At 41.0% G+C, this 25,647-nt stretch overlaps 1 protein-coding gene across 1 annotated transcript; it reads left to right on the top strand.

The window, feature by feature from the left end:
• On the top strand, positions 1–25,629 carry LOC117763313 (rab11 family-interacting protein 4A-like). Its single transcript, XM_034588360.1, has 4 exons — positions 1–252; positions 5,076–5,163; positions 6,315–6,376; positions 25,504–25,629. The coding sequence occupies exons 1-4, from the start codon at positions 100–102 to the stop codon at positions 25,582–25,584; spliced, it is 384 nt and encodes a 127-aa protein (XP_034444251.1). The 5' UTR covers positions 1–99; the 3' UTR covers positions 25,585–25,629.
• The last annotated feature ends 18 nt before the right edge of the window (positions 25,630–25,647 follow it).

The raw sequence follows: 25,647 nt of genomic DNA, 5'->3' as shown, positions 1-25,647 counted from the left end.
CGAGCTTCAGTGTGACACGCGCACAGCCAGCACGCGGGGAACCAACCAAAACAAGCCCCGGAAATAAAAACACAACAATGATGATAAATCCGTAAAGAGATGGAGGAAGAGTGGAACCGTGAGCCGGAGCATCTGCTGACATTACTGAGGAAACTCCGAGAGGTGTTCGACGTGTGTGACGAGGACGCGGACGGTTTTATTCGCCCTGAACACCTGGTGCAGCTGGGATCTCAGTTCGGACAAGAAGAACAGGTGAGCACATGGAAGTATTAAAGGTGCTGCAGGCCACTGAAGAACACAAAGGATGGTCTCATTATTTCTCTGAGACTTAATGAGCTTCTGTGATGGGCTGTGTCACCATTTGGGCGAGTTGGGTGCAAACTTTTCAACTTTTTGTAACTTTTCAGTCAACTTTTGTAATAGTCTGGGAAAACTTTGGTGCCAGCTTTTAAATTCTTATACATACTCATCATCTTTAGATTTACTTATCTGCTGCTATATTAATTCATCTATAACACATCTGCTGTATATGTATTTATTCATATGCCACAATATTTATTCATCTGCTGCTACCGAACCTGTAGATATATTCTTCATCATCAGTATTCACCTCAACTGTTTATAATCTCTATATATATATTAATCTGCTGCATATACATTTATTCCTACGTTACAGTATTTATTCATCTGTTGCTACCTGGTCCTGTACATATATTCCTCATTCTCCTTAACTGTACATCATTTATGTCTGTATCACTTGCCTCAGTGCACTACGATCACTTTATTCATTCAGTATTTATCTATGTTCTTGCAGTCCATTTTCTCAGCTGTTATCCTGTTCACCGTTCTTTTACAGTCATACACTACTTTTACTTTATAATTTTAGTATACTACATTTTGAACTGTTTTATTGCACTGATGTCATCGTAGTTTTCTTTCTTGTTTGTACTTGTTGTCTTCACTCCGGGGACAAATAAAGTTGTTTTGAATTGAATCCAGTTAGACATTTTCGGTATTTCGATATTGATAATGATAACGATTCATTTCAAATAGTTGACGGACTACTTGCTCCTGAGGGAAGGTTGTGGCTTTAAACTCTGCTTTATGAGCAGAGAATGACAAACATTTGGCAAATCTGAGGAAGAATATTAAAACCAGCGGTGTCTTACACCTCCTCAATGTGCTTACATAATGGATAAGCAATATATCCATATATATATATATATTGAACTTTTATTATATTTCTGTTGATGAAGATTTTCGTAATTATCTGTCTGTTGCACTTTAAAGTCTGGAAGGATTTAAAGGATCTGACTTCAGAGACAGTTTTCCTGCCAACTGCAAATCAACGTCTATTACAGAAGTCACAGGCTTTTCGATTTGAAAATGTTTATCTTACACTTTTAGTTATGTATTGACACATAAGAGGCTAACTGGGCTGAGCTGAGCTGGACCATTCTGTTGCAGTGGAGGTTCATTAATTAAAGTTTTCCAGGTTGGAGCCAGAGCAGAAGTTTCTGTTCTTACAGTAATTTAACAGAGGGAACACTGAATACTGGTCACTGAAAAGTGGAAATATAAGTTTTAACAGTGTTACAAAGGACATCAGAGACATTACATCCCTGAACCAGTGTGTTAATCAGATGCAAACCACTGATACAAGAAGTATAAAACAGATGAGCAACATGCAATGTGAACAGTGCAAATTGTTCCATTCAAGGGTTGTAACACACTGAGGAATAGAAATCGATTGATGATGTCTGATTGTTTATACAGTAGTTGCTGTATCAGTAAGTCATTCATATTTTGCATTTTATATTTAATGCCATAGTTTGTCCTCCATATGCACTAAGGTATGTCAGTATATATCTAGACACAATTCTATAGCACATTTAATAGATTGCTGTGAAAAATGTATGTTTATACTACATGTTAAAATAAAAATACTAGTATCGGGCTTAGAAAACCAGTATTGGTTGGGCTACAAAGACAGTATATCCCTAATATAATGCAATTTACAATGCAAAATGCAAAAAATACATAAAACTGCTGACCTGGCCATAGAGGGTGTAACATGTCTGTCACACAGGGCTCAGTGTGCCGATACAGCTCCGGTCTCCTGCATCCAAAAACAGGCCAAGCACCGTTTAGAAAGGGTTCAGTGGATGGATGGAGTGTATATTGGAATAATGTGAGGACCTTCATAAGAGGGTCTATTGCCGGTGGCAATGTGAAGAGCTGTAAAGTGAGTTTCAGTTCATTCTTTAATAGTCCAGTTTACAACCTGCGAACAGATTCACCTGTTTCTGCTACTGCCCTTGATCAAGCCTCTAAATCTCTGGTACAGCTGTTGTTGTGTTGGGATGTTGTTTTTTTCTTACTTGGGTTTGCAAAGCGAGGCCTGCAATCTGTACGTTAGTGTAGGATTTGTTGATCTGAACCGTCAGATGCAACATATGCATATATAACTATGGGATGGATGGGATGTACGGCCGCTCTGACAGATGAAATGCATCATGATTCACTGGAATTCACTTCGGGAATGCAAACTGCAGTTTTGACATTTTGACAAATGTTCTTTTTTCCAGTCGTATCCAGTTTCCAAGGCAAAAGTAATGATTTATAATAAAAGCCAAAGGATTAAGCTTTCAAATGGTTTTTATTTCATATTTCTGTCTGTCGAAAAATAAGTTTTAGAGCAGTTTTTTAAACAATAGTTAGGTTTCAGTGCTTTTTAAATTGCACCTCATGTCTTAATGTGTTAAAAACTCTTTACCTCACTTAAGTTTTTCAGTTTTTATTTGATGGTGGATCCTTTTGAATGATTGCTTCATCATATAAAACCCATGGCTACAAAATGTAGAATATTCTGTAAACTATTCGCCTCCAAAGCTTTGTGTGAGATGACTAACGGATATTATTTTATTTTATCTTTATCTTTCGTTTTGTGTTTTTCCATCGGTTCATGTGTCACGTTGGACGTCCCTGTGGCCTCTTGTGTCCCGCTGCTCGTCAGGGTGGTTGAACACTGCCTCTGATTGGCTCCCCGGTGGTGCGGGGCTCATCAGCAGGAACATTGTGGAGGCACTGATTAGCTCCTGGGGGAAGCTTTTCTCTGACCTGGGAAATCGCTTCATTGGATGCAGTGCCTGTAATATTTAACTCACTGACCCACATGTTACTGGTTCCTGTAGAGTACAATGCATTACATTTTTACTTGGTGGTGCCATCACCAAACCAGTATTTAAATTAGGCAGTTTTGTTAGTGCGCTCCAAGTATAATACTGAGTGTTATGTACTGAAAGTAATTTACACAAAACCCCCAGAATTTGATTGTGATCATGTGACCCAAATAAGATGGTATGAAGAGGAGTTTGTATTTTCTAATTGATGGACTGCAAACTGTTGTGTTGTCCTCCCGTGTCATTGCGCTCTGTGAGCAAATCCCACTGGCTGCTTTGTGCCAACCTGACCTACTAATACACACGCTGGCTGACACTTTCCCAACCGTACAGTCACATGCACACACTCCCATAATCCTTCAGTTCTCTCCTCTGACCTCCTTTCTCTCCCCTTCAGTCGGTCCTTAAAACAATATGAGGACAAGCAATTAACAATCTATGTAAACAGTTTTTTAACGGTACCTGCTGAATTATACAAACTGATCCAAATAGATGACCTTGAGCAAAGTCGTCCACTGACCTTTTTAAAACATCTCGAAATTCCTCAGTGAGCGCTGCTGTACATGTGACCCAGTTGCTACGGCAATGAGTGTGTACCATAAAAATAACTCCTAACAAGTTTTATACAACACATTATTTTCACACCATTTTTTTCCCCGTCATATACTATCTCCCTCTTGAGAAGTGAGGCATTGTCAACTTTTTTAATTTGAACCTGGGAAAACCCCTGAGGTTGTTTCCCTTTCAGTCACAAACCTGTGCTAAAATTAGTGTCGTTAAAATTGAAATGGTTGTGGCTGGCTCGCAAAGAGAAGAATGCATTATTCAGCCCCAGCGCAGAGGGCTCAGCGGCTGCAGCCCTCCTCAGGGAGTGCATGTACTTGGTCATGATTTACCCAATTTTATTAGACAAATGTGATGTTTTAAGTTATTTTCAAACATTACGCGAGAGGGGGAGGAGGAGGAGTGATGCTGAGTGATTGACAGGAAGAATCGGGACTGGAAGCCTTATCGTCCGTGTGTCCATCAGTAAACAGATCTACTAACAGACATTCTATGTCTCCCTAATATCAGCTCCGAGAAATCCACATTGGTCGAGCTCTAATTGGTACGTTCCTATCAAGTCATATCAAGACTTGATATTCTCTGGTCAAACAAACCCTTTAGAACTGTCATGTAATAAACATAAAGACTCTACGCGGCTATAGACTGTGCCTTGTTTTAAAAGATGATCAACACTAAACTGTTGTCATTTAGATGTTTATTGTTGGGATGATAAACCTACAAGGTTTTAACATTTTAACATCTCAAGCTGCCCTTTTGATGATGTAATAATGACACAGCATCATCAAATCATAAACAATTTTCTTCTGTTATCGTGGAATACATATTTAACCATGCATTTTAAAAATCATTTCAGTATTTGATGCACAGCAAATGAAAAGATGGAGCAGCATGATGCTATATTGCGATTATCAATACGCTGCGTCTCTATAGAGAAGATCCTTGGTGTTATATTGAAAGTGTGGATGAGTCATCTGGTTTGGACTTATCAGCCACCTCTCTGTCTGGGAAACCAAATGGTGCAACATGAGGCAGTGGGAGGCTTAGACAATAGGCTGGATATCAGTGCGGTTATTTTTCAGATGGCTACAGACACCAGTAAGATGGATTGATTTTGTCACAGCAGGAGGAGGAGGTGTAAATAACACATAATAGCAACGCTTCTCTTCTTATTTATCACATCCCTGCTATGCAGTTGTGTTTTTCTGCAAATCTCCAGCAAGAAAAACAATGTTTTTTGCCTCAGTTCTGTATGATACTGGTAATTTTAAACAATGAGAGCAAAAATGAGCTCATCGGTAAATAATTGTTTGGTGTGCTTCTCCACAGGTGAAGAGGTTGGCCAAATGTTTGGACCCCAACGCTCACGGGAGGATCAACTTCAGAGACTTCTGCTGTGGCGTGCTCACAATGAAAGGTGCGAATGGGCGACATTTTGTATGTGTTCTTCTGTGGATACTGGCATCAGAAACAGATCAGGAAAACAGAATTGAGTCACAATATATAGAATTAATAGTTTAAGCACTGGCCTCATTTCAACTGAAGCAATGTTTTACTAAAGTAACCAAGCAGAACAGTTTCAGCTCGGGCATCAGTCTTTAATGTATGAAGCTCACGGTTGGCTGCTTTTATCCACAGTTTAATATGGGGTCACTTCTGCGTTTGATTTGCACAATTTGAGATTGATGGCCGTGTGGGTGATCTGAACCAAACCTCCTCGCTCATTCACAGTCGTGTTTTCTTTGTCTTCTGCCCAGACTGAGAGTCTGTGTAAATCCAGGTCAGTTTATCCACCACAGTGGACCAAGGCCAAACAGGACAAAGGGAGGGACACAGCCTGAGCAATAACAGTTAGAGCAGAGGAACAAACTGGGTTACTGCTTCTGCATTGTGAAGTGTTACTGAGCATTAATAATAAGATGTTAATTTAACACTGTGTGGGCCACACAGCATGTGTCGTCCATTAGACTTAATGTTCATCATCATGAAACCCCATGACGTTTATCTCTAATAACTCCATTATGTATCATTCAAATCACAAGGACATTTAAAGGAGCTATTATAGATATTTTTAGAATAACATGTATTAAGTGCCAATGTGAAATGAATATGAAATAGACGGCTTATAGTAATGAACCGAAGAATTATAACTGAAGGCTGCAGCTCCTTCTGGCTTTTCAGAGCTGTAAAGTGAGTTTCAGTTCATTCTTTAATAGTCCAGTTTACAACTTGACTGTTTTCATTCCCTCTGACTGGTTTCATGAATGTGTGTATGTCGGGTATCAGAGGAGATCATTCTCAACTTCTTTAAATTACACAGGAGAGTCTGCTTGTTGGGACTTTTGAAAGATTTGCAGAATATAAATGTGTTGTTGATTAGAACTTAAATTGAACTAGAAGTCTCTGCTAGTACAGCACACCTTTTCAATGTAAATACAGGTAATCGCATGCAAGTGAATGATATTAAATATCTAAATACATTTTAATTGTGTATCTTGCATCAGTTTTTTTTGCAGAATCTCAAACAGACAGAAATGAGTCATAAATGTTTTTTTGGTTTCTTTGCAGGTTATGTTTGGAACTTTAAAAAGAAAAGTTCAACACATGAAACAGCCAAGAGTTATTATCAGGTACGTTTTTAAACCTTGCGAACATAACCAGTTACAGTGTCTCATGGGCAGTTTGATCACTTGGAGGAATCATGACGATAACAGTAGCAACAATACTGCAGGTCAACTGAAACTACACAAAGCGTGTAATACAGTATTTTGTCCACTAGAGGGTAGTGTTTAGCTGCAGAAGACAAAAAGTATCACTTGTGTCATGACTAGAAACATCCAAGACAAGTTCTAGGATACAACTCTACAAGCTGTCGGATATGTGCTTGTAGATGTTTGATTTTGGACTTTAAGAACCTTTGGTTAAATTATGAAACATTTGATCTCTTTCACAGTTTAAGGTTAAATTAGGTTTTCTTACCTCTTGACGTTGTCCTATGTCTTTTGTTTGATTTAATGTCCTGATGTGCGGGTTCACTGAGACGATTGATTTGTTACATCAGTGAGAGGAACGGACCCAAGATGTTACATGTGACACAGATTTCATAAATGTCTGGTGTGATCTCTAGGGAAATTTCATACTCTGTACAATGTCACTATATCTCATTAACAAGACGGGTGACTCACAGAGCCACAGACATCAGCTCAGTTTTCTGTGCATCAATATCATTGTGCGTCTTTTAATATTTCCTTTTGTTTATCTCAGCTCCAGAATGTTTGCCTGGAAGCTGGGAGTCTTTTCTCTACCTCTGGCATAGTATAACATTTCATCGTACCAATGGAGAAGTGCTCCTAAAATATTCAGACTGTGTGAAATGCAATACGGTCGTTGCCTACTGAGTCGTTCACCGACAACAACATGCTGATTTGATAATGCTGTTTCATTTGTGCACCTCCCTTGTGAAGCACGGCGTATAAATGAGTAGCAGTCATAACATCCCATATTCCAAGAAGAGCTTTAATCCAGGATTTCTTTTGACTGCATATCATTTTCTCCACACAGTGACAGGTAGGAGTGATTTGCAGTTGCAGGTGTGGGTTTATTTTTGCGTTTGAATAAGAATTCATTCCGTCCATGTGTTTCGATCTCTGAGATATTTGTGCACTGACTGGGAATGACAGCAACAAATCACCAAAGGATGGAAATTTGCAAGCTACTTTTGTAGTGTGGACACTAAGACTAAGGTTAAATGTGTTCTTGCTGAAATGGTTTTCAGCCGTTGATGAGAAACTACTGAAACATAAAAGTAGTAAAGTGATAATATAGATAGGAATGATATATAATATAAAAATTATGAAAAATAACATAGTGTATATGAGTTGTGTGTTAAATATGATACTTACTTAACAGTGTTTAAGGCGACATGATGGATATGATCAAATCACAATATGAAAAAACAAATACTGGGATATAGGATCATATCTCCCTTTCTTAACTTAAAGTAACTGATGTTTTTTTTGGAGGATAATGTTCTACTAGATAACTTTAATGCACTTAACCTTGTATTAGTGCTGGTTGAAGTGACGACAGCTCTGCTTACAGCTCCTCATATGAGAACTACTTGGCCTGGTCTGTTTGCATTATTGATCTGTGGTATATTGTCGAGTGGATTCTGCTGATCTCACATTTTTCACACTGTTTTTATGTTTTCTTGAATGTTTCCCTCGGGTGTAAAAAAAGGAAAAAGACTCACAAGTTCTAAACTGTGGCAAGAGAAAGCAGTCACTGCATTTAGACTCATTGGAAGCTGCAGCCAGTCAATGTATGTAAATACAGGGTGTAATCAGCAGGTACTTCCTCTGTTCTCTCCAGCTTATCCCAGCTTTCCTTTAGGATGCTGTTTTCCTCCTGTGGTGGAAAGAGATAAAGTGAAACTAATACCTGCTGTTTAAGCTTCTCACTGACAGCAGCCACTTTATTTACATCTCTGTAGTCGACTGGACGTCTTTTATAAAGATCTCTTTGTCTTATTTTCACATTAGAGAGGTTTCTCTCTGCTTTATATTGGGTGAAGATATGTTGCTTATTGAAAAAATGTAATCTATGATCCACAGAAGCTCAGTTATTTCAAGACTGCGGTGTTCAATTGTGGGAACGCAGTCAAGTTGCGTTTCCATAGCAAAGAGATGGAGGAATCCCAGAGCTCCCCAGGGTAGCTCTCTCTCTCTCTCTCTCTCTCTCTCTCTCTCTCTCTCTCTCTCTCTCTCTCTCTCTCTCTCTCTCTCTCTCTCTCTCTCTCTCTCTCTGTCTCTCTCTCTGTGTGTGTGTGTGTGTGTGTGTGTGTGTGTGTGTGTGTGTGTGTGTGTGTGTGTGTGTGTGTGTGTGTGTGTGTGTGTGTGTGTGTGTGTGTGTGTGTGTGTGTGTGTGTGTGTGTATGAGAAAAGGTGAGAATCGCCTCATTATTTCAAGAGACATTGCAGTTGAGGATTTATTAGCTTGCTCTCTTCTGCTGCTGAGGCACACACACTCTGACTCACACACACACTCTGACTCACATGCACACACACACACAAATATTAGTGAATGCAGGAGACAGAGTCAGCACGGCCGTGTCAGGTGCTGAAATGTATTTTGGCACATAAGACAGATTAAACTGGGGCACTAAGCATCTGGGAGGATACGTGTGTGTGTTTGTGTATTCATTTTTGCTACCTTTTGAGGACCTTTTCCAGCATAAACGCTGACCTTGTCAGGACCAGTAGACCTCATGGGGACCAAAGCTTGGACCTAATGAGGCAAAACTTACTTTCTGAGGTCCTGCGGTTGGGGGAAAGATGTGAAATGTGGTTAGGCTCAGAGTTGGACATGAGTAGGTCATGGGTATTGATTAGGTTTTGATTAGGCTGTCCACAATGAATGGAAGTCAATGTAAAGCCCTAATAAGGATATCTGCACAAACCTGTGTGTGTACAACCTGATAGTATCCCTAAGATATCAAGGTTTATGATTGTTCTATGAATTTATTATATTTACATGTTCAGTTTATTGTTTTTTTATATAATTAACATTTCAGATTGTTTATTTTTTTATTTTTCCGTTTTATCCCCTCACAGACACTGAGTGGTAACTGTATCCTCCCAAATACAAACCGGTGTTGCCATCTTAACCAGCAGGGAACCTCACAGAACCGGACCCTATAAAGAAATATGTTAAAACTCAGTGGTGGCCCAGATCTGCCACTGCAGAAAAATAATCAATAATTTACACCTCATTTGTCCTCTAATGGAGTTTTTTTTTTTTCTCTTCCTCCTGGGGGTTTCCAGGAGGTCACAGGAATCATCTGAGATCCCTGCCTCTAATGTGCTCTCCTCCTGCCACCGCTCGTCCACTCTTTCCCCGTGTGTTTCCTTCATGTCCTGCTTGTTTGGTTTGATCCCTGTGCTCTCAGTGATCATGGGTGAATGTCAGACAGAAATCTGTGTGTGTGTGAGATAGTGTCTGTGTGTGTGTGTGTGTGTGTGTGTGTGTGTGTGTGTGTGTGTGTGTGTGTGTGTGTGCGTGTGTGTGTGTGTGCGTGTGTGTGTGTGCGTGCGTGTGTGTGTGTGTTGCGCCTGCAGAAGTGAAGGTTTGCAGGTCAGACATAAGCACTTGAAGTGACTTTATCTTGTCCCCTCATCTGTTTCTTGGTTCCTCTCTATTTTTATCCCTACTGCTCTGTTAGTAGAACATACCTCCTGCTTTTATCTTTATCATCCATCCCTGCCTGGTGCATGGCCGCATCACTTTCTGTTTTGCATGAACGCCTCTATCCCCTCATTTCCTCTCCCTTGCTCGCTGATATGTCTTGCTCTCTTTTTCTTTGATTTCTTTTTTTGCCATTTCCCTCTTCCATCATCCTTTTCCTCCTCCCCTCCTCCTGCCGCCGTCCACATTAGCACTTCAGATGAACAGTGAGGAGGAGAGAGCTCCGCCAGCCTCTGCAGTCGTCTCATGGTCTAATTAAAGAGCTGAGATGTGTGTGTGGGGGGTTGAGGAAGAGAGGCGAGAACTGAGACCAACATCAGGGGTGTAATAATGGCAAAAGTTGAAACAGAGAAAAACCGAGAGGGGGATGAGAAAAGGGAAATAGAATGAAACGGAGAGCAAAATGGAGAGAGGGGGAGAGAATACAAAGGGTATGTTTACTGTTTACCATTGTTTGTGTCGATGGGAAAATCCGCCCACTGAGCTGCACTGTAGCACAGCCAACATCCCTGTCACTGTCTGCAACACGAGCACTTCCCCATGATAACGATCAACAAGCCTTCCTCCGAGCTCTGTGTTTGTTAGTGAAGTGGCTCTTTTTACAGCAGAAGTTTGTTTAAAGGTCACTGTCAGTTTGTTTCTGTATCGCTTTCATGCAGTTTGCATTCATGTGTCGTTCCTCATTATGTCAGTGTGTGGCTCATGAGCTCATTTCATGCAGAAGTGACTTTAACCTATAAGACTGAATAACTCATAGTCACTGCTGCTGCATACATGTCGATGCACAGTCTGCAGGAGCACTTGCTGACAAGGAGTGAGTGACCCGGACATCAGAGATCTTTATTCACAACCTGTGTCCTACCAACAGACGCTGTCGTTTCATTACTTCCGCCAAGGGTTAGCCTTCCGCTGTTTGTTTGTTTGTTTATTGGTTTGTTTGTTTGTCTAGTTGTTTGTCAGCAGGATTATGCAAAAACTACCGAACGGTTTTCCAAAGAACTCAGTGGAAGCAGGAGACAAAAAAAGAACCCATTAACATTTGGCATGGATCCGGACAAAGGGGCGGATAGAGGTTTAGGATTAGGTAACATTACAGGATGCCTGCAGTAATGCAAGGCAATAACTCATATTTAGAGGACTGATATTTATGAGTGAGCTAAATCGAGCGAATTTAAATATGATTTCTCGAGGGGATTGATGGGCCTCAGCTCCACTGTTTGCCATCCTAGTTACCTCCCCTAAGGAGGTTGTGTTTTTGCCCTGTCTGTCTGTTGGTTTGTTTGTTGGTTTGTTTGTTCGTCAGCAGTGTGTTATTTGGTGCAGCTTGATTGAATTAAAGTGGACTGCTGGGTCTTGGCAGAGGTATGTGCTCTCTGCTGAGTTTTAAGCATAACCTCTGTCATTCCCTAACCTTAACAAAAAGTGATGGTTCTAAACCAAATCCAGAGTCATCCTTTTCTCTTTTCTTTTAATAATTAAGATATTGCTTAAAACTGTAAGAACTGCCCTATAATGACTTCCACTACTTGGATTATTCATAGCGGCTGACATGTTGTAAGTTCTGGGCACACTGCGTCTGTCCACAGAGACGTGATGCCACAGGACGTTTGGACAGTCTGAGACCAACATGTCTGGCCACACAGTTGACTGATAGTCCCGCTGGCAGCCATGGAAACATGAATATGACAGGATTTGACAGCACATTTTGATAAGCTGTCCTTTAGATTTCCCGCGTGTGGCTTTTCTGTGGCATTTTGCTAATGACACAGTCCTTCCTCAGCTGCTGGGGTGAATGTCATGGTGACATTTCACTCAAGACCATTTCAATCATATGTCATACAGTAGTAAACTCAGTGTAGCTTCCTTTGTGAACTTTCCTAAGGGAAGAATTACACACCATTTTATGCAAATATGCAATGTTGAAGGAAATGTTAGGACTTTACAGCTGTTTTGCTGATTTACAAATGTGTAGATATAAAAAAACGACACAACCATTATGAACAATATTTGAAAAATAAGAACAATGAAACCATATGTAAACAGATCTGATGTCCGGTGTGATGACATATGCCAGGAAATTATGGTATGCAATGAAACCAGTTACGTTAATTTTCTACTTGAGATCGGGGCAGGAGAAACAGAAAATATGATTATTTATCAATGCATTATTTGGATCATAATCAAGATGATAAGGGACGTACTGAGTCGTACAGTCGTTTTTTCATCACAAAGATGGGTGTAGTGCACAACAAGACAGCGACAGTACAACATTTACAGCAAAGTGGTGCAGGAAATAGGACAAGGATCTGGCTATATTATGATGCCATGTCATATGCAAAGTGTACTAAACAAACAGAAATGTTCTAAATTTGGAAAGGGTTTGCATATGTGACTGTGAGCTTTGTGTAGCTGTCTCTGAGAGAGGGAGCAGAAAGTGATGGGGCGATGACGACAGCAGAAAGAAAGAATCACACAAGGGAAACAGAAACGGGGAAGAAAAAATAGTCAGTTAGAGGAAAGGAAATATGACGTTAAAGTGAAAGATATACGGCATGTGATGGATTGAGTGTGAATGGCTGTGAGGGAATGAGACTTTGGAAAGCGATAAGAGCAGCAGATGGAATGCAGACACAGAGATAAAATCCGAGGAGAGATGAAAGGAAACGTAGCAGAAAAACGGAGAGAAAAGAAAGACATGATAAGAAATGCAGGCAAAGCAAATGAGAAGAACAACAGAGGGAGATAAACAAAGCAGCGGCTTTATCTAATTTGCCTGTGGTTGTGAGTGACAGGGTCCATTAGTCCAGGTTACGCTCTTCAGGCCACACCTCCAAATCTGAACAGACGGACCCGGGGAAAGGATGTGTTGAGGCCGAGCCAGAAACGAGTGTGTGTGGTCTCTGCTGTGGCTTTTCTGCTGAGAAACATAAACGTGGTCAGCACAGGTCTCGAAAAGTGGTAAAGCATATTAACTGAAGCCCCATTACGGGCTTGAACACAGTTAATTCTATTTCCGTCTGTGTTTGTTAGCAGGATTACGCAAAAACTACTCCGCTGATTTCCATGAAATGCTGTGGAGTTTTGGATGATGACCCAAGAAAGTATCCATTAAGTTTTGGTGCCGATCTGGATCAGGGGGCAGGTCCAGGAATCTTTTCTCACTTTCCTCTGACTTTGCAAGATTTTCCCTGATTTCCCAGTGAATAATTCATGGATCTTGATGGAAAAAAAAAAACAGCCAGTATAGGGGACTGATATTTATGAGTTTGTGCAATTTGGTGCAGATCCAAAAGAGAATCTGGATCAAGTGAATTTAAATGTGGTTTAATTAAGGGACTGTTGGGCGTTGAGGGAAATTAAATCTGAAAACTACTATTTGATCTTCTACATGTTAAAACTAACTGGGTAACTTATCCCAACATCTGATGTATTCAATCTTATACTTCTCACAAGTGGTTGAATTTAAATGTGGTTTCATAAGGGGACTGTTGGACCCTTTTCTTTTGCAACTGACATTAAACAGTTCCAGGTTTTAAATTGGACTTTATACATTTTGGAGACACCCAGCGAACTGTGTCCCCTCCTACGACAATATCTAATATATCCTCAAAGCTATCTGATTTCTGACTTATGCAGCAGGGACTCCATCTGCATGTCTAAGATTTGAGACAAACCAAATCCTGGGGTCACATGAAAAAAACAGTAACTGTGTGTGGAAAAGAAAAATGCTGACATTTTCATCTATCAATCAAAATGTCTGCATATGTTTCCCTTGAGGAAATCCGCTCGTCGACCAGTATTGTGGAGTTGCAAAATCATTCTGTGTTCGAAGCAGAGATCGACAGAGAGTATCAATAAAGATACGGCAGAGGATTCTTGGTTTAAAAAAAAGGGTGCATGTTGCTGAATCAGCTTAAGGACCATTGTTTCAGGCGGCTGTGGCTCAGGAGATAAAGAGGGTCGTCCATTAACCAGAAGGTCTGTGGTTTGATCCCTTGCGTCACTAGGGTGTATTCTGAAGTGTCCTTGGCCAAGATAACCCAAATTTCCCCTGACGGCTGTACCGACAATGTAAGAATGGTGTGTGATAGTAAAAGCGCTGTGTAAAGAAGCGCTGTGTGAATGGATGAATGCAACTTGTACTGTAAAGTTGACTCTAAATACGCTCTATACAAACACAATGCATTTTCCATTTGCTTCCTCTCATTCCATAGTTTTTGTCCAAATGTCTCTCGGTGCTTTACATTGTCTGCTGCAAAAAAATATAAAATGCCATCATTACAGAATACTGAGTGCAGAATACTGCACTTTGTTGCCGCTACTATTGTCTCAGCTATACATCCGATTTGGAGCGGATTGGAAATGTTTGCACAATAGGCTAATTGGACAGGCGGGGAATTATATTTTGTCGATTTGGAGGAACACAAGCATTAAACTGCCTCACGCTTTTTGGCAACAATGTGTGTGTGAGGCTCAGTTGGTTAATTAAAGTTTTGAAAGACACACACACACAAACACACACACATGCACAGAGTCTGGAATAGAGACAAGGCCCAGCTGAGTCCCACCAATGACAGTCAAGGACACACAGCCACCAAGCCGACATGATTATCCCGCACCTCTCCCGCTCTAAGGGAGGACTGCTAATGAACAGAAACATCCCTCGTTCACTCCAGGACCCTCCCTCTCTCTTTTTCTCTCCCTCTTTTTTTCTCTCTCCATCTCTGTCTCTCTCATGTTCACACATGCACGTACAACAATTGCCTTTCTCCCATGATCTCACTGACTTGCAATGGCTATAGGCTCAACTGGCTCTCACTCATTCCAGTTTTGCTGTCCAATCCCCCAGTTTAATGTGCATGCATCTGTGAACTGTACATGTGCATTAACATGTTATTTTTAATACCCTCACACTTTCTCCATTGTTCATGATCCTATTTCCCCTTTTTCCTGGCTTCAACCTCATCATGTAGTTTGCAGAGTAAATACAGAAAAACATGCGAGTACGCTAACTCTCTAATTCCACTGTCTGATAAATGATGCTGTTTTGCATTTGATTACCTCAGCCGATCCCGCTGCGATGATTTATCGTTGGTGTGTGTGTGTGTGTCCCAGAGCTGCTTCTTCTATGTTATGCTAAACAGTCGCACAATTTCACAAGTCCGACTCCACTGAGGGTTCTTAAAAATCTTTTTCTAGCAACATTCATATGAGAATACTACATCATGCTACATTCCGAGCTTGAGGCATCGTGAGAGGAATTATCTATGGGAAAACATAAAACTGACACCAACGTGACGACCAAGGCTGAAGGAGGTGGAAGTTTGCATGACCTTATTCTGACTTTGAACAGGCGTGGAGTTTTTATTCGCGTGTGTGTGTGTGTGTGTGTGTGTGTGTGTGTGTGTGTGTGTGTGTGTGTGTGTGTGTGTGTGTGTGTGTGTGTGTGTGTGTGTGTGTGTGTGTGTGTGTGTGTGTGTGTGTGTGTGTGTGTGTGTGTGTGTGTGTGTGCATGTGAGTTTTCGGGTGTGATGCCACAGGTCCAGACCATCTGTTAGAGCACAGAGGTCGCCTCCTGCCAGCAGCATCTGTGTGCAGAGCATGAAGCGTGACACATACAAACACATGGAGGATGAGCTTATGTCTCTATAGCTGCACTTATTTCTGTCAAGGAAGCACACCAATTCACATACCCAGTAATGTGAAAGTTGCATATTCAGATTGAATTGCTCAGGCTGTCAGAAGGCAATTCTTTTTTACATATAACTTGTCTTTGTGCAAACACGCTCTTGATTTGCTGTTTTTTTCCACATCCTTCTCTGCACTCGTATCTTATCATGTTTTGCCAGATGGAGAGAACGAAGTGTTCTCAAACAGCAGAATTGTACCCAATGTAGTAAAGCTGGTCACTGCGGCATGTAGCCCACATTAAAGTACAGTAAGGAAGCTTTTGTTGCAAATCAACTTTCGTACCCCGGAAATTTGTATCTTCAAAAGGTGCAATTATGTGCCTGAAGTAAGCAAAATGTACCTTTGTAATGAAACAGTAACAACGAGCAGTAGTGAGAAAAACACTGTGCTACACTCTTAAATATTTTAAACCTTGTAATAGGTGGATAAAGATTTTTTAAAGTCTGGTCTTGTGTGAATTTGGGATTTTGGACAACCAAAAAATTTGCCTATATACACATCAACTGGAACAATAGTCAGCAGCTGTCCGCCCTCAAACACTGTTTGATAGAGGCAGTCTGAAAAGCACCATTACTGAGAATTGAATCTGTTCTTTGCGGTGATGGATGAGTGTTGTTTTTTTCTGCCTTGGCAGCGCAGGTGCCTCAGTGTGAGTTTGGCCTTCACTGGTTTAATACTGTGCTATTCTCGCCTTTAGTTCAGGTTGCAATTTTTACACACCTTTTTAAACCCCCTCAGAAACTTTATTTTGAATCTTACAGGATTGAAAAGTGCTTGTCTGAGGGGCCCACTGTGTGTGTGTGTGTGTGTGTGTGTGTGTGTGTGTGTGTGTGTGTGTGTGTGTGTGTGTGTGTGTGTGTGTGTGTGTGTGTGTGTGTGTGTGTGTGTGTGTGTGTGTGTGACAGTGTCTAAAACTGTCCATTTTGTCCTCTATCCCCACTTTTTATGATGACACCCCTTTTTAACACTTAACTTCCCCTTCTGTCTTGGTGCCTCTATCCTCATCCCCTGTAAAACAGAGCAAAGTGCAGAACTGACGTCACTTGAACTTGTACCTATGTAGTGTCCTTTCTCCAGTCAATGAAGAAGAGTGGGAGTCACAGGGCTCAGCATTAAACAGGAAATGTGCCTTTGCAAGTAGATTCGATATTATTAACACCTGCAGATTTACAGTATTTCTTCAAATATGTCTTTATAAAATACCAGATCACATGTACTTTGTATACATCAGTGGATAAATGGATCGATCTCATTGCTTCAAACCAATATGAAATCTTTCATAGATAGCAATATTGAGCATTTATTAGCTCAGCTTCTTCCTGCTTCACTTTCAATGAGGGCTAATGGAACGGTAGGGAGGTGTGCTCTCTTTCCATGTACCGCCCGCGAGTTTTTGCAATTTTTGGCTTCGAATACATTTTGAAAGTGGTCCCGACTGAAATGTATTCACAAGCAATACCACTTAGAAATGACTCTGTGGTATTCAGCTGAGCGTGCACTTTACTGAGTCTGAATGATGCCTTACAGGAAGGTGTCAAACAGCTGAATCAGTGTGACCAACAGGATGCATTCTCTGTCATTCATTCCCCTGCAGAGTCTGTTTTTTTTTTTTTCTCCGTTTGCATTGTTAAATGTGCTTGTGTTGTTAAATCTTCAGAGATGAAACTAAACTGTTGGGACTGTTGGGACTGTGTGGTTGTGCGCCAAAACATTACCCATGTGTCATCTCTGTGCCCTGAGTCTTATTAAATAAATGAGTCCACTCTTCCTCTCTTTCTGTCTGACCCTCCCTCCCTTATCTCTCCAGACCAGTGCTGAGAGTCTGGGTAAAGCTCTTCTGTCCATCTGTCCGTCTTGTTATCCATAATTAGTTTCCAGACACTATCTTCTTCTCTTCAAAGCGGATCATCTGGCTTTTCTGTAACAGCACCGTTGCCCCCAACCTCTCTCTCTCTCTCTCTCTCTCTCTCTCTCTCTCTCTCTCTCTGCCCCCAAATCTGTGCCAGCAGCATTTCTTTCATTGCTGGAGGCCAGTGAGTAAAAACCCTGGACCCCTCCTCACTACCGCTGTTACCATCCCTCTTTTCCTTTTTTCCTACTTTCTGTCTCGTCTGCAGCCCATGTTTTATTTGGGCGTTGCCTGATTTAAATCATTGATTTTTCTCCACAGGCTCAGGATCCTCTCTCCTTTCCCTCCCTCTCTCGTTGCAGATTTTTGTTTCTCGGACCCCCCCCTCCCCATTTTCACATTCAATGAATTCATCCCTCTTTTTTTTACATTCCCCTTTCTTCCTCTCTTTCTTTCTCTCCTTCTTTTTGCCCCTCATTTTCTTTCTGTTTGTTTAATTAGGTCGCTGATTGTCCTGTGATGTGTGGCCTGCATATAAAAGCTGTCACAGGAGCTCAGTTCTGGATCAGTGCCTCTTCCTTCTCCCCCCCTCTTTCTATCTATCTCTCTTTCTTTCACCCTCTTTCATAAACAACATAGTTATACTCACACACACTCACACAAATTACCATGGGGGCTACAACCTTTCATTGCATTGTTTTGAATTTAAAAACATGATATACAACAACATAATGTAAATGAGTGCAGTAGCACAGTCTTCAAACTTTAAAAGTGGGGCGATGAGAGGACAGGAAGTCACTTACAGCATGTTACTGTATAAATATGATCCATAAATATCACTGTGAACTCAACCAAAAGGCTTTTGATTGAATGAATAAAGACTGGAATAGTCAAAAGTTGATATCCATTGTTTGGAAGTGTTTCTTCATGCTTTTTTCAAAAGTTTTGTATTGTGCTTTACACTGTTGATCCTAAAAATGATGTAACATTGTTGACTCCAGCTGTGGAGATCATAGCACGGAGAAAGAAATGTAGGAAGAAATGAGGAAGATTCTTGTTGCACAAACTGTTTCAACAGGTGTTTCAGCAGAATGTTAAGCTCCACAGTGTCACAACACACACACACGCACGACACACACAGACACACAATAACCTCGGGTGGCTCATAACCTTTTCCCATGCTAACAAGAACTGTGAGTAAATAGAGGAGCCATTTTCATGAAAGTGTTACAGAGACCAACTTCCTGTGTCAACAGCCAGGTGTCACCACAGCAGTGGTGAGCAAATTAAATACTACTCCAAAGGCCCAGTGGTACTCACAAAAAATACAAAATACTCAAATGCTCATGAATATAAAAGAAGCAATAAATATCACTGTTATTAAAAACAAGCCCTAAAATATTTACTGCATAGAAAGAAGTGGTGTATCATGAAAATGCCACATTTGGCCACTTTAATTTTTTATTGCTAACCCATAAACAAGTTGACACAGAAGGATGACTTGGCAGCATTGACTTAGTCACTCAGACACCCTCTGCCCAAAAGCAATACAATAATGAAAGACCATAAAATCTGTTGTTTTGAATTCAAATTGCATCGGTACCAACATCAGAATGGACTCTTAAAAAATATAGAAGTAGTATAGTAGAAAAACATATAAACTTATAAAACTAAGTATAATAGCAAGGTACTGCTATATTACATTGCATCTGTTGTGGTAGCAAAAAACTGTTAAAACTTTCACCTTCCCTTACAGGAAGAGGAGTAACCAATGAAATAATGTGACCCTCAAAAGTAAAAGAAAATGCAAACTGTCTTATTTGTGATTTCAGGCTGTGATAATAAGTCCTGTCCTCCCTAGTTAATCCAAATACCTTCTGTGTGCTCTTTGTTTATCTCATTGCAAAGTGCATTTACATTCCAATGCTCTGGTCAATAACTTCCTTTCATGGTTCAGTGTTTTCTCTCCTGTCTGTGAGGATAATTAGCAGCCATTGTTAGTGGCATTGTTTCAGTTCAGCTCACACAGAGCGCCCTCCCTTTACCCACTGGAACCTTTCAACAGAGGAAGTGAAAACCTCACTGTATTCCCCAACGTCCCGCTAAAGCTCTGTACTACTTCCTCTTCAGCTTGTATCAAAATAACAGTTAATGTTTTGCAGCAAGTGTTGTTTTAACTTTTTTAATTTTGTTCATCCCTTTCTCTCTGCTCTCTCTCTGGTTTTAATCAGACTTGTCTTTATTTTCCTCTTCGTCACCTCCTCATCGATTCCTGTGTCACCTGCTGTCTCAGAGGTCTGGTAGTGATTTGATAGATGGATCCTTTGGTCTCGTATTGATCATGGAGCTTTGATCTGCTGTCAGTCAGGTGTTAGTCAGACCTGCTCAGCATACTGACAGAGTAGATTCTCACTATTTGCTGTGGCCAATGTTATTTTTTTTTTTTTTTATGTTTTGTAATTCTATACAGTATATCCAACAGCACATATCAGCCTTATCTTGCAACCAAATAGCCGATATGGATGTCTGTTTGCAGAAAAAGGAGATATTGAATCAATCATGCATTTATTATCTGTGCCCATTAACCTGTATGAAATAAATCTAAACACTGAGCCTCATTCGCCAAGAAGAAATTTCTTCTTAAAACCCACTTACACAGTTTTTACAAAGATTCTGACATTCACCAATGTTTTCTCTGCTGGGATTTGTTCTTATGTAAGAACAGAATCTACGCACGATGAAGACCACACATACAGAATATTTGGTCTATACCGCAAACTCAAATGTTTACATTTTTAATGCAAGCTAAGCACCAAATAACACATTTTAAACCCATGATCATGTTGAAGAGGACAATAATTAGTCACAAAAATAGGTCTTTAGGTTTTACTCGCTGGTGTATATTTAATTTGTCCCATGTCTCGTGGTTTTACAGCAACAGATGTTACCGCGCACTGAGCAGGACCTGAACCCGAATATTATTTAAATCATTTTGTCTGAACCCGAGCCAGCATGTACGCTCCCGATGGGTCCTGTCAAGTTCGGTTGGTGCTAACATTACGTGATAGTGGATGTGACCAACTTGAACCTTTAACTTGCCTTGGTTTTTATGGATCTAAATTGAATGTTGCTGTAACCACATATTACTAACGCTGAGGTGCATCCTCTGTGTCTTCTCTTCTTACTTGACACTCGCTTTTCATTCATAACCATGCCAGAGTACATTGTGTCCCTCTATATACAGATGCAATCTACCCATGTAAACAGTAATCAATCCCTCCACGACACCGTGCGAGGTTCCCTGAAGGCATCACTAACCCAGTGGCCTCTTTTCACTCATATTGCATGGCAGCCACATTGTCACCAATATATAGATTTGTCAATGGCTCATCCTGTACACGTCTGAGCTGCAGGAGTCCTGATGTGAAAGCCTGATCAAACGTTGCTGTAAAGTTGATTGTTCATTCATTCAAAGATGATATCTGTTGTTGTGACATGGCCTCAAACAGCAGGAGATAGTATTACCCAGACGTTTGCAGTGCTGCTCGTGCTTTCTGTGTTGGGCTGTCTGCTCTAAATGGTTTAAATGGATCAAGGGCAAGACTTTCAAATGAGGAACTTCATACAGGAAGTTGCTCTTTGTTTGGCATTAAACCCTCATGTTTTTATGACAGGAAGTCATACCTTTAATGGAGCGTAAACAATTTTTTCTGCTTCACACCTCATGTTGGTATGAGTGTAAATGTGTGCGTTATTGTGAGGTATTGTTACTTTTGTGTTTGTGTATATTGGGCATATGTAAAAATCTGTAAATGTGCATCGCCTCCTGAGGAAGATTAGTGTTGTTAAACTAACCTGAAATGTTAGAATATTTAAAGGTGCAATATGAGTCTGTCAATCAAAACAATAACAAAAGACTTAATTTGATGACGTCTTGAAGCAGCGGGGGTTCATGAGAGTTGTCGTCTTCACCACTATTGCCGACCTACCTGATGCAACTCGGGCACAAGTCATGTTAATGGTTGAGGTAATGAATAATCGGGATCCATTACAAGTGACCAATGCAAACAATGGAAGGAAAAAACAGCAGACTGGCTAACCGTGTGTTTTCCCTTCGTCATATGTTGCCCTGGAAGTAAAGCGAGTTGACGGAATGCAAATGCAACTAGATAAAAACATCCCGTTACTTTAAATAAAATTGGGGATTTCTCCGTGTTTGAACATTGTTGGAAACATTTTGGAAAAGTATACATACACACAGGTAGTCGTTTTTTGGAAATTCAAATGATGAATTGTTACACATTATATCTTTAAATGAATTTGTCGCCTTGGTGATTCTCTTCCTCTAAGTGCTGAACGTCCCTCTTTACTTCACGTCCTGTCCTTTCCTCATATCCAAATGATCTCCTACATTTGTTTCAGTCTGACGTTGTTAGACTTAGATATTAATGGCCTCCGGTGTCAAGCTATAAAGCAGTGGAAATGATCCTGCAGATTTCAGGCTGCTTCGGTCTGTCTCACTCTCCCTGACTCGTTCACTCACTCTGCCTCTGACCCCTTCTTCTCGCTGCCTCTGCTGCCTACACTGTCACGTTGTGCAGTCCATGTTCGCATGCTGTCAGATCTCATTGGCTCTGTTACTGGAACAGATGTCAACTTCAACTGTGCAGAGCTCCTCCAAACCATAGTCCTGTATAATGATAGAGGATAATTATGGGATCTAAAGCGTAACATTATAAATGTATCTGTAGTTATCAATTATGCCAGAAGTTATACATCTGCCCTGTAGCCTCATCAGGTCTGTGCCATGATTCAGACTGGACTTATGGAAATTATCAAGTGCAGTCTCTAGGCTGGAGAATCAACTGTGTACGTGTATTGAATACTCTGGGCTGGTTGAAGGAAACATAGGCTACATCCAGGCTGCTACATTTGAGTTTTGAAAACGCTTCACCACTCCTGCATTTACGCTTGTCGTCCACACTACTCTGGAGTTGAGGGTTGATCGGTTTGGAAACGCTGCGGCCCAGTTTTGGTTTGAAAACTCCACCGCTGCTTTTGGACGGGCAAAAAGAGACGTTTGTGGCGCAGTCTCCCACATTCACTTCCTGATTGTTTTTTGTCTGTCCTGACTCGGCCACCAGCAGTGAATGTAAAATGTTGTAAACATCGTCAGGCCAAGAATAAAAATCCCATCGCTTCCTGTTTACACCAGCACGCACAAGGCCAGAGTACGAGAATTGTCACGTGATATACGTTTTCAGGTGCATTAGTATGGATGGGGATTATTACTGTTGTAAAGCTAAAACGCTTGTTTGAACTGAGATAATTACAGTTTAAAACGCCATTTTAAAAATGTATTTGTGTGGATTTAGCCCAAGTCCAGTTACTTGCTGGGTGCAGCTCAATTACTTGAAGTCACTTTTACTGTTTCAAAGAGAAAGCTGCAACTATGCATCACCACAGGCCATTAAAACAGGCAGGTTAAGAACAGACACATAGAAGAACTGCTGCCCTTAATCTGAAATTCAATTTGTTACACGAACACAATAAAAGTTCATATGTGACATAGAAGAAGTGCATAGAAGCATGTTTAGAGAACATTTAAATCTGTGCATGAGTCTCATATGTGCAGATATCTGGCTGCAGCAGAGTTGTTCCGAGCATCCACTGTGCTCAGCCCAAACAAGCAGCTCTACCAGCCCACTGCCCCCTGAAGAGCGTCCCTGCCCTCGTTTATTTCTCGTATGCTTCTCCTGCTCTCTCCCTCTCTCTTCTCTCTCCCTCTCTCCCTCTCTAGCTCTGCCCATGTCTTCCCCCACCCTCTTCCTCTCGATCATTCGTCTTGCTGCATTGCGAACCCCAGCAGCTGGTGGAGAATCCCCACAGAGCAGCTTCAGCCGAACTCTGCAACACATACAATTTGTTAGGTTTGTGTTTTTTTTAATACAGAGTGGATGCACTTTATGATGTACAGTATGTGAAGGTGTGTTTACTCCAGTCCTGTGTCCAACCCTCTGTGAGGACTATGATGCAGATTTTCCAGCTATCATCTCCACCTTGCCCCTACCTATTTAACCATCATGCAAAGTAGTATAAAAATGTCATCCCCTCTCAGAATAACTTTAACATAACCGTGTTAACTCTCTGTGAATGGGCCTCGGTCCACAGCTATGTGTTGCCTTCTTGAATGAGGCAGGTAGACATGAATAGAATTGTAAATGGCTTCTGTGAAAAGGGGGAAAGGGGCCAGCCCTCCAACAAATTGCACATAAACAAACAGCCACAGGCCATTGGTTGAGCCACTGCCAGCGTCTCTGAGAAGTGAAGGAGAAAGAAAAGCAAATGAGAGAGAGAGCGAGAGAGAGAGAGAGGAGATTATAGGAGGGGTGCATTCCTTTCCACATAATTAGGTTTTATTTGGCTCCCTAAGCTTGGATCATATCTCTCCCCTCCTCTTCATCATTTTCTCTCCCTTTCTCTCTCTCTTTCTCATCACTTCATCAGACTTCTTGCAACAAGCACCGGGACCCGAGCCTCCGTGGCTCTCTGATAGAAGCAGCACATGAGTCATGGAATTAACACTAGAGCACTGAAAATATGTCAGTCACACATTTGTGTAATTTTAGCAGGATTAATATTCAGAGTAACCTTCTGTTGAGGAGAGACCTCAACTTCCTAATAATGAAATGTGATCCATTGGGTAAAGGAACTTCAAGCAAGATAAGAGTATTAAGGGAAGTTCTCAGATGACAATATTCACTGAGAGCTGATCGTAATGGTGGAGATACTCAGTCTTCGAAAAAGGTGGAATTCAAAGCAAACTTGCAGCTCTAAGGAATGTAGAGACTTACCACAACCTGTGACAAAACATAATAGCACAATTTTTCAGTGCTGACTCTCAAGTCGTTTTCTGTTTCCCGGAGTCAGCATTCAACTATGGGAGCAATTACAAAGATACAAGAGAATAAGATGTAGCTGTAGCCAGGAGAGTGATTGAAATGTCCTGCCGTGCTGGGATATGAATTTAAAAAGACAGAAATTATAAATATTATGGCGCATGCACTGAGATAAGTGATTGAGGTGAGTCACCTTCATTTGATTAACCAAAGTTTTACCCACTTGCAACAACATGTCCACTGTTGTAGGGTTGGGGAGTAACTGGATTTATGATGGAGCTGGATATTACTGTTTGTATAAGTAGATTGTCACTCAGTGGAGCGCAAATACCACCAAGGCCCAACAGTCCCATGATGAAACCACATTTACAGTCACTACATTTGGATCTGCACCAAATAGCACACTCATAAATAACAGTCCCCTCAATATGCCTGATTTTTTTCATTAAGATCCATAAATGATTAAATCTGTACTAAAAAAAACCTCCCAGTGTTAAAGAAAGTGGAAAAAAAATCTGCCCTCCGTGGATCTGTGACAAACTTTAATGGATTCTTTCTTGGCCCCTGTCCCATCTCCACCCAGTTTCTTAGAAATCCGTGTGGCAGCTTCTGCTTAATCTTTCCGACAGCCAAACAAACAGAGAGGGGTGAAAACATAACCTCCTTGGTGGAGGAAAAAAGGCTGCCGCATCTATTGATTAATTTGTAAATAAATAAATAAATAACAAAAATAATTGTCTATAAAATGTCAGAAAATAGCAATGTGATTTATTGTGATTTAACAGCTGTTTTTTTCTCTTCTCAAAAGTCTCAGGACAGATTCAAGTGTATTTCTTTTTAGCTCTTGACAGTTTTAGCCGAGAAAAAACGCCTCAAGCTGATTTTCTGCCGCTCTTCATCACTCCCCCCCCCTCTTTTCTCTCTGTTTTGCTTCATTGTGACTAACCACTATGTGTTTTCTTCTTCTTTTTGACCCGTCTTGTGGAATCTGCTGCATCACTGAAGACAAACAGTTTCAGTTTGAGAGGCAACAATCACCTCCCTCCTCCCCTCTCGTCTCTCTCTCCCTCTCCAGAGCCCACACAGCCTCTGGCCCTCGTCCACACATCACCAGCAGACACAGGCAGGCGGGGCTCCATATGCAAATATAGCCTGAGTGGGCGGTGAAGCCAGTGCAGCAATGTGAGGACTCTTAGCGAGCCCCGCCCACAGAAGCCAG

This window comes from Hippoglossus hippoglossus, chromosome 1 (assembly GCF_009819705.1).
Source record: "Hippoglossus hippoglossus isolate fHipHip1 chromosome 1, fHipHip1.pri, whole genome shotgun sequence".
Taxonomy (NCBI): Eukaryota; Metazoa; Chordata; class Actinopteri; order Pleuronectiformes; family Pleuronectidae; genus Hippoglossus; species Hippoglossus hippoglossus.
The sequence above is the reverse complement of the archived record's forward strand: the minus strand, read 5'-3'. Positions and strand labels throughout refer to the sequence as shown.